Below are 9,786 nucleotides of genomic sequence, written 5' to 3' on the forward strand. Positions count from 1 at the left end.
AACGTATGACCCTCATGGCTTCACAGTATTATGCTGTTTTCAAATAAGTTGCACACGTATGACAGATACTAATACTCAGTGGCTGTTGGTTTTCTGCAGATTGAAATATAGATTTAGTTTGGATTTGTGGAATTTAACAACGTTGTAAACATACATTTTATATCAATTACATGTCTAGGTGAGATTGCATTGAAAATGATGTATCTGCAGCATGAAAAACGGAAATTGGATTGAATTGACATTTATTAGATTGTGTGTGTGTGTGTCTGTGTGTGTGTGTGTGTCTGTGTGTGTGTGTGTGTGTGTGTGTGTGTGTGTGTGTGTGTGTGTGTGTGTGTGTGCCTGTGTGAGATAGAAGGATTAATGACTTTGTCCTCTAATCACATTTGTGTATTGCTCCCACTAATATTAAGTGTCATGTCACTACCAGTTGTACAAATTGTCTGGTGAAATAGCCAGTAACAAACTGAAGTGAGCGTTTTCTGAACCGCAGGAATTAGTTTCTCTCCATTTTCCATCTCGTCTGAAATGATATTTTTCCCTGTTGCAGAGGTGCCGAGCCCCGTGAGTAACTGACAGCCACATGATGAATGTATTTACCAATGGAATTTTATCTTTATTGCGTTTGCATGGATTTTTCCCAGTGTGTGTTTTTGCAGCTCAGCAGTTTATATATATTTGAGAGTTTTATTCACTGCCGTTGAAGCAGTTTGATTTCCACTCTCCTGCCGGTCGCTGTGGTCTGGTCATCTCTCCACCTCTCTTAGTTGGGCAGCACCAAACCCACCTGCAACCCATAGAACCCCGTCAGCATGAATCACTGACGACTGACAGCTATCACACACAATGAAAATGGGTTTTCCTCAAAGGGCCATGCATCAGTGCTGCACTTTGTATTTCAGCTCTTTACCTTTGCTCTTTGTGTTTGGAGGCTTGATGTGTTTCTGAGTGATTTCTCAGCTGCAGTGAGTTAATTCCCTTCAGCCTCAGTGCAGTATTATAAATCAAGATTAAAAATGTAGGCATTTCAGCAGCTCGTCTCATCTAAACCATTTTTTATTATTTTTTCTCAGTTTCATGTGTTTTCAGCAAAGCTTTTTCCACATATGTGTTTAATAAAAGCTGCTTAAGTAACCAAGGGTTCAATATGCAGGATGATAAACTTCAGACTTTCTTTAACTTTTAGGATTAAATTCACAGCTTTTTGGTCCAAATCTTTTGAAGTGATGGGTGCTGACGTAGCAGTAATCGTTACCTTGTCAGAACTGATAGTAGGACACATCCAGTTGTACAGGTAGTAGTGAAGGCTGCTGTCACTGACGCTGAACTTCAGCTTCTCCAGGAAATCCTTGTTCTCCATCACATCCAGAGCGGAGAAGATGTCAAAGCCTCTCTGTGGAAGGACACGCATGTTGTCGTCATACAGAAGAAAACATGTCAATAACCGGAACTGTGTTTTCCTATGTTTGTGTGTTTCAGAAATGTTTTTCACTTTCTTTAAAATTATGAGAAATGTCCTTTTTAATATTTTCGTGGATTTATCAGAGCATAATTCGTGGATCTTGATAAAAAAAAGCAAAGGATGTTTAAGAGACTTATATTTCTGAGTCTGAGCAATTTGGTTCAGAACCCTTCTCATTAACACAGGGGTCAATAAGCTTTAGAGTTATCAATGTCATTTGGAACTCATTGGTAATTAACTGCGTAATATATGTAAATTCGAGGGGAAAGAAATCCGAAATCAATCGCAGGTCTTCGGGTGAGGATACGTGAATATTGTAAGTTCTACAAATCACAGGGTTGAGGAAGTTAATCAGTAATATATAATCCATTAGTAGCCTTTCAGCGTCTGATCATGCGTCTGCTACATCGACCCTCAAATTGATGTGGTGTTTAACCGCACTCACAGATTTAGCGAGGACCAGTGCGTCCTCCATGAGGTCCGTCAGGTCTGTGGCGGAGGAGGCCACGTGCAGGAGGTGAGCTGCTCTCAGGTCAGTGTGCACCGGGTGATTCAGCACCCTGAAGGAGCTGCAGTAGAAACTCACCACATCTGTCAGGGTACCATCATCACCCTGAGTGTGAGGAGGAGGAGAATGGATTTTAATGCTGCTCCCCCTCAACATGGACATTTAAAGTGAAGATGCTGTAATTGTCAGACCTCCACCACGTAGGTGTCAATCACATTCTCCCGTGGCAGCAGCCAGTGCTCCACTTCCTGCAGAGACAGGATGGAGCTGAGCTGGAACCTGCTGCTGTTTGTCTTGAGAAGTGAATGTGTCCCTGCTACGTCTTTAAGGGTCATAGGGCGCAAACCTTTTGTCTTCGTCACCTTGGAGAAGAAGAGAGGAAGGACAGAAAACACAATCCTTCTCAGTAAGTGCAACAAGGACGCAACAATCCTTGGGTCCATCTTTGTCCTATCATTGTCAGGGTCAGTCTGATGAGGCACTGACATGTTTTCGTCTCTAGGTGGCAGCACTCACTCACCTCAGGTAGCCGTAGGAACTTGACTGCTCTGTGCAGGTTCATGTTCAGCCTCAGACCCGGGTAGTTGACGTCCATCAGCTTCCGGGGATTCAGAGGGCGATGCCAGTATCTGAAAGGATGAGCTTGTTTATTTGACAGGGACCGAGAAGGTTGCTTCATAAGACAAAATATCAAAGTTAGACATACATTTTTAGGCCCCATAATATCATATTTGTTTATGTCTAACAATGACTGTGTGTATGTGAATTAAGGAAGCAGAGAGTGATACAGATAACATAAGAGATAATAGCCTAGTTTCTCTTTATTCATTCCTCACAATACAGCCCCTGAAAACCTGGTTTCAAGAACCTTTACAGAATCAAATCATGATTCATCATAAGTAACAAATTAAATGTTAAATCCGACCTATCTGCTTTCAATCCACCTCTTCAGATTTAACCTTTGATTAATTAATGTGTATTTTATTCTAGTTTATTAGCCTTTATTTGCTCTTCTATATAATACATTCATTTATATACCTGCTGCTAGAAAAGAGCATCCAAGAAAAATCTGTTATATTGAAAGTCACTTGAAGTTAAAAGCTTTTTTTTTTTAAAGTGATGATTGTGGCTTCACTGCCCTGAACCCTGTGGTACCTGCAGGAGCTCAAAGGAGTGGGCAGCACCACGGCGGCCGTGTAGACGGCCTGGCGGAGGCCCTGCTGGTTGACCCGTCTGTTGAGCTCTCGGATCAGAACCGGAGTCATCCGCTTGAGGCGCAGCTTCTTATGAACGCACAGGAATTTGACCTGCACCATCCGCCTCCGCCTGCAGAACACATTTGGACCGATTGCTTTCAGACATTTGGTGGAAAATTGCTACATTTGTGTCTGCAAATGCTCTGAATACTAATGTTACCCATCAGGTTTCAAATAAACACACATATTTGCATATATTCATGAACATGTATATAATGCTCATAAATATATGCATATGTGTATTTGCATATATTTATTTACAAGCCACTCACGTCTCGTACACGCAGACGTCTGCAGGAACAGCAGCGATGAAGCCAACTAACTTCTTATTAGCGTCCACCCGCAGACCACAGTGCCACTGGGGAAGCCAGTCAGGAGGCTGCAAAGCCCTGAAGAGGAGAAGCATCAGAGGTTCTAGATGAATACATGTAAATGTAGATCAATAAACTGTGACTTATCATTTCCAATTAAAGAATTGAGCACGAGTCGACTGAGCTGAAAGGATGGAGCAGCTTCAGGGTCAAGGACTTTCAATTCCTGGGTTCTTGAGCATTAGTTTCAAGGGAGATGTCATTATGTTTTTGATGTAAGGGTTCCCTAAAGGTGGAGATACCACTCATGCAGATGATCACAGAGAGGAGAAATGTCAGTGGTAAAGAGATAAGAGTTGTACGGCTTCGATATGTTTGAGAGTCAGAGAAGAAAGTTAAATGGGGACATTATCTCCTCCTGTTCAGACACTCAGAGCTTTAATTTCCTCAGAGGCTAAAAAGGAAAACACAAAGACTGTCTGCATGAAGAGCGAGTGCACTCACTCACTCAGACGTTGGGAACGATTAATAAAAGGTAATAAAGGTGAGATACAAATATAAAAAAATCAAGAGATGAAGAGTGGACAGCTCACCACTGCAGATACTCCGGAGAGAAGTTCGATCTGACGATGTTGTCGTCTTCCTCCGTGTAGTTCTCATTCAGCAGAGTGCAAAGCTCCATCAGCTGGAATGATGGAGGCCAAAGGTTTGAATTTGCAGTAAATGTGAATCAGTTTAACCTGAATTCCACCGACAGGAAAATGTGCAACTCTCACTCCAGAGCACGGAGCAGCTCCTCTCCTCTGAGTGATGAGGGTTTGACAGCGTTGTGTGAACGTTCTGATGATGTATATCAGAATAAGTAACTTACCACTGTGGAGCTGCTCAGGTCCAGAGTGTCCCAGGAAAACCCTGGAGGAAGAGAGAAGGGCTCCTCACGCACACTGACTTCAGCCTCTGCTATCGGGCCGTGAGTTGTAATGTCGTCGCCTGAGGAGAGAATATTTAAGAAAACAGATTTTGTATCAAAATACAACAAAGATCGGCCATTACACACATTTTATTCATTTCAAATGATGAATGTATTCTGAATAATGACTGAATAATAGATTACAATGCTAAACAGATCGTTATGTAATGTGCCTCTCCTGCTGAGAAGATAAGTTATATTATATTTAAATTCACAAAATTACACACAAGATGGATTTGCTCCTCTAACGCTCACAGTTTGATTCATTCTGAAACAGCTCATTATTGTCTCACCCAGTCTGGGGACAGGCTGGGTGTCCCAGAAGCGGTAGGTATGTCCCCTGGCCTGCTGCAGGGTCCTGGGCAGAGTCGGGCCAGTGGAGAAGAGGTGGAGGGCTCTCTGGATCTCCTGCTGCTTCTTCTCCGACAGAGAGTCCAGCTGGGACGGGAAAAAGTGTCATTAAAGTGTCGTAAAGATAACTTTTAAATCATCAGAATCATTCATCTGTGTCGTGGGTGACTGGCAGAAAGAGGAACTAGTGTCTGAGTCACCACATCACTGCATATATGGCCTCACACAGAGACACGAACCATGACAAATGGGTCTCTGGGCCCCTCTGGTCTCCAGGCATCTTCCTTCTTCTGCTTCTTTTTGCTCCTTTTCAGGCTGCCACCCTCCGTCAGCGTCTTATCACTAAAAGACATATTCATGCACTGAGACTCCTGCATGTGCTTGGACATACACTCAGCTCTGTACACACACAGATATCCAGGCAGTTTCAGTTTAAACAGAGAAGAGAGGTGTACTTACGACGAGTTTGAATCAGTCATTGTAAACGAGTGCGAGTCCTTGAGGCAGAGGGTGAACTCTGGGGTTTTCTGACACATTTGTGTGTGTTTTTTATTCTTGCAGCTCTTATCTCTGCGAGCAGCGAAGGGAGGAGAGTCCCCGCCTCGTCAGCCCAACCCAGCTCCCACCCTGCACACAGATAACTGAGAACAATACCAACAATTAAATGTGACTTCTCACGGGCCTTCATACAGTCGGTCGAGTCGGAGCCCGGCTGCAGATTAAAGCTGCTCGATCCAGAGAGAACATTTAATTGGAGGAGGCGGTGGACTAGTGGCAGAAAAATTGGACTATGGGCAGAAAATCAGACTGGATGGTTTCTGGTCCGACTCCACGGAGTGACAACAAGAACATACCTGGATGGACAACACCTGGATCTGTTCAAAAGTCCAAGAGGACTCTCCCTACCCCACTGTCTAAGTGCCCCTGAGCAAGGCACCTTACTCCCCCAACACCTGCTCCCCAGGCGCCGTGCATGACTGCCCACTGCTCTGTGTGTCCTCCTGTGTACACCAGATGATTCAAAAGCAGATGACAAATTTCCCCCCATTTGCATGTCGTGTGTTTGTGCATGTGCATGTGTGTGGGACCAATAAATGTATCTTGTATCTTGTCTAATTCTAGAGTTTCCATATATTCTTCTGTTTGAGACCCAGCACTTCTTCCACAGCACTTTAACTCAGTGTAGTTTACAGTAAGTTAACACAGGTCAGCAACTTAACCGTTAACTCATCGCAAATTAATACAAATGGAACCTTTAATTTATATGGAACAATTATGACAAAGAACCACTAAACAAAAAATGTAAAAGAAAATATGCAGAGAGTCACATTTCTTTCAGATTAATGAAAATATTGAAACGTATCCTGACCGTTTGGTTCAAGATCATCATCTACCAACTCCCAACTTCCATTCAGACATGTAACGTCGTGAGTGGGACCAAATGAAGCTTCTCCCTCCTGCTCCTCCACATCCCTGCTGCTGATAATAACTCTGACATCTCTTTGAGCTCCTGTGTGAACCCCAGGGGACGTCTACCAGTGTCCCTGTGGAATCTTCTGTCGCTGCCTCATCAGGGAGCACTGGGCCTTTTGTCCCCCCCCCCCACATCCGTATAATAATTTGTGCTATAAACGGCCCAGTGTCCTTTGATTTGTGTGTGTTGGGCTGAAATATAAATGTAAAGTAGATGCAGCATGTTTTTTTTGTTTTTTCTTTTAAAGTTCAGCCTTGCGGCTATTTTTGTCTCTGCTCCTCATGCCTCTGCTGTGTAGTTATCCTGCCGCTCAGAGATAAATACCAGCTGCAAAAAGGATGCGTCTAACACCTGTCGCCATTCGGGATGTAAACCTGTAAACCTGCAAAAAGCCCACAGACTGTTTATTTATCCAAAAAAAGAAGCAGAGAGCAGAGCAGCACGTTCCTCTGGAGGCTCAGGTGGTTCAACGTAATTCACCACACGACATGTTCCACCAATTAGTCGTGGTCAGTGCACTTTGCTCTCCGGCACCAGGTCGTGGGATGCAGGGGGCGGAGGAGGGCAGGAGGACCGACCCGGTGAAACAGCTGCCTCGGCTGCAGACCCTGGAGGCGTCAGTGAGGGTGAAGACTGAATGAGATCACCCACTGATGGACATACAGCTTCCATCTCTGTGTACCACTCAGTTTGGCTTCGGTTGAAATGAGTCACTTAATTGTTGATGTAGATCCAAAAAGACAAATTATTCAATTGAAGGTTATTTAAACTCTTTGCTGTGATGGAGATTTTTTGAGTCACTGTGGTTTGTTGCCAAGTGGAAAGTATAAAAGAAATTGAGTGAATATAGTTTTGTGTTTTTGGGACTAAAATGTTGATCGCACATCAAATTTCCACTTTATTGCAGAAGTTCAATGGAATGGCTAATGAAAGGTTTTCTATCATATTCATGTGAATACATCAAATAACTTTAGAGTGATTTAGAGCATTTCTCCTCACACTTAAATCCCAGAAACATATTCCGAGTTTGGATTTAAGAAGGTCCGATGCATTGATTCCACTTCCCCAAGAGGAGGGGACGTTGTCAAACATCATTGTATGACCATGATACGGTGTCTTGTGTCCTCCTGCACCGAGCTTGAATTCTTTAATGAAATCATGTCAGTAAAACCCACAACATGTGTATCCTGTGAGAGACAGCCGAGCTTCCTGGGCACAGACCATTATAAATATCTCGTCTGCCTCCGTCTCTTCTCCAACAAGTGCTCCGAATTAAACCAGAAGAAAAACACATTCTTTACTGCGGCTTATCTGTAACTGTGCGCTTCAGGCCTTCTCAGTTCAAAATACTTGCAGTAAGGGGCATATTCGTGCATGTAATTTTGATGAGGCACACATTTTGGATTAGTGTATAAATAATCTGTATTACATATTCACACAGATATCACTTAATCCCTGAAATGGCCTGTGGAGGGTGCACAAACACCTACAATGATAAAATGCACTGCTATTACAGCCAATCACCAACAAACTGCAGTGTGGCTATTTGTTGCTCCCTGCTGAGGGGCGGATGTGTGTGTTTGTGTGTGTGTGTGTGCGTGTGTGTGCAAACAGTACACACACACACACACACACAGTGTCAGTCAGAACCATTACTAATCTGTAAATAGATCAGTATTGCTGTGATCTCTCTGCCGAACAAGATCCTCCTCTCTGTCTCTGCTCCTTCCCCGTCTCCCTCGTCTTCCTCGCTGTCTGTAACCCTGTTGTTTCGCCAGATTGGATGAATGAGCGACAATCTCTTCCTCCCTCTGCTGACTCTTGTCTTTCAGTCGCTCTGACTCACCGACTCTCAGATTTCTCCCTCAGCTTATTGTTCTGTCCTCGTCTCATTCTCTCTCACTTACACATTTCTTTATCTGGGCACAGCTGAATTCCTCCTGACAGGCGTGACTGCCGGATAAATCATCACGGCCTGTACATATCTCTAAAACAAGTGCAGAGGGATGATTAGGCCATTACATATTGATTGTCTCCAGCCTCAGTAATCAGTGGATTAGTCATTGGCAGAGAGTAAATTGTTTTCTTTGCTTTTTTATGGGACTGCTTCTGCATTTCTTTTGTTTTGGAGCTTTTCGCTGAAGAAATTGTTTTTTTTTTATACTTTCTCCAAAATAAACTTTCAGATCATAGACGTCATGGACCTTGGGGGTCAGATTCCTTGGTGGAGGGGAGTACTACCACAGAGGGGTTCGACAACTACTTTATAGCATGAATTAAATGTGTTAATTCATAGTCCAAAAGACTAAAAACAAGATACAAACTCAAGATATAGAAACAAGAATATAGATTAAGCAATAGGATGTGTAAATTTTGTATTTTTGCATATAATCCAAAGTAAGTAAACATTCACTACCATTAAGTAATAGAAATATTTGGTGAAAATGTGTAATTTCCTGTTATACTAATAAATAGATTACAACTTTTAATTTATGGTTAATAAATAAACATAATTTACTCTATTATTATGGCATTTAACCTTACTTTAGGAACAATAAACAAAAGGACTAAAACATCATTATACAATTCTGTGAAACATGGTGACCTGTCCAGCGGCACCTGGGCTCCAGCTTCCTCTGAGGACCTCAAAGAATCAGTGGTATAGATAACGGATGGATGGATCCTGTGGGCTGTGGGGCCGGCTGCGGAAACAGTGAAACCAAAGGAGCTAAACCACATTCCCCACTCACTTGTCACTCATGTTGACGGACTGTCTGCCTCGTAACGGCAGCCCGAGGCTGAGCTAACCGGGTCCCCACAAGGGTGTTGATGAAACACACAAACAAACAGGGCGATTTCCACAGGAACACACAGACTCAAATGGATGTATAAGATATCCAGTGTTCTGCTTGTGGCTTTGACGTCAGAACAAAAGTCATGCTGTGACATTGCAGGTAAACTGTGGGTTCCTTCCCCTGAATTTAGGAAATTAGTCTCGGAGCCAAATGGTGTGGTTGAATTAGAGGATGAGTCTGAGGACTGGCTGCCGGCCCGGCTTCCCTGCTCCTAATCACCGTCTTTTCATCAAAGACGCCAGGACGCCACCGTGATGTCCACAACAGCTCGGGAAAGGAAAAGGTTGGTTTTGTTCTGATTGGAGGGTCGTCCCTCATCATGCAATTGCAAGGCCTTGTTCTGCTAAATATCATCTGGCCGTGTTTTCAGCCTTGATGAGCAGACCCAACAATTGGATTTGCATTCACTTTGCAATCTGAGTTAAATACTGTCATCTCTGCCGCTCGGCCAGAATTTGCCATAGATGCCTAATAACCAATTCTGAAACTGGCTGTGGTAGATTTCTGTCATTTCTGTCCATCTTACATTTAAAGTTAAAGTATCAGGAATCAGCATCAGGTTCAAGGACAAGGAGGAAAACATTGACATTACAGTAACG

The 9,786-nt window shown here is 43.2% G+C and overlaps 1 protein-coding gene across 1 annotated transcript; it reads right to left on the reverse strand.

Moving 5' to 3' along the window:
- Positions 1–591: 591 nt before the first annotated feature.
- LOC128426854 (glycylpeptide N-tetradecanoyltransferase 1) lies at positions 592–6,328 on the reverse strand. Its single transcript, XM_053413904.1, has 13 exons — positions 6,228–6,328; positions 5,318–5,499; positions 5,098–5,200; positions 4,801–4,945; positions 4,409–4,527; positions 4,131–4,222; positions 3,499–3,615; positions 3,126–3,296; positions 2,491–2,599; positions 2,162–2,332; positions 1,908–2,075; positions 1,256–1,393; positions 592–787 (listed from the first exon to the last, which is right to left on the reverse strand). The coding sequence occupies exons 2-13, from the start codon at positions 5,392–5,394 to the stop codon at positions 764–766; spliced, it is 1,434 nt and encodes a 477-aa protein (XP_053269879.1). The 5' UTR covers positions 5,395–5,499; positions 6,228–6,328; the 3' UTR covers positions 592–763.
- Positions 6,329–9,786: the final 3,458 nt, after the last annotated feature.

This window comes from Pleuronectes platessa, chromosome 21, assembly GCF_947347685.1.
Source record: "Pleuronectes platessa chromosome 21, fPlePla1.1, whole genome shotgun sequence".
Taxonomy (NCBI): domain Eukaryota; kingdom Metazoa; phylum Chordata; class Actinopteri; order Pleuronectiformes; family Pleuronectidae; genus Pleuronectes; species Pleuronectes platessa.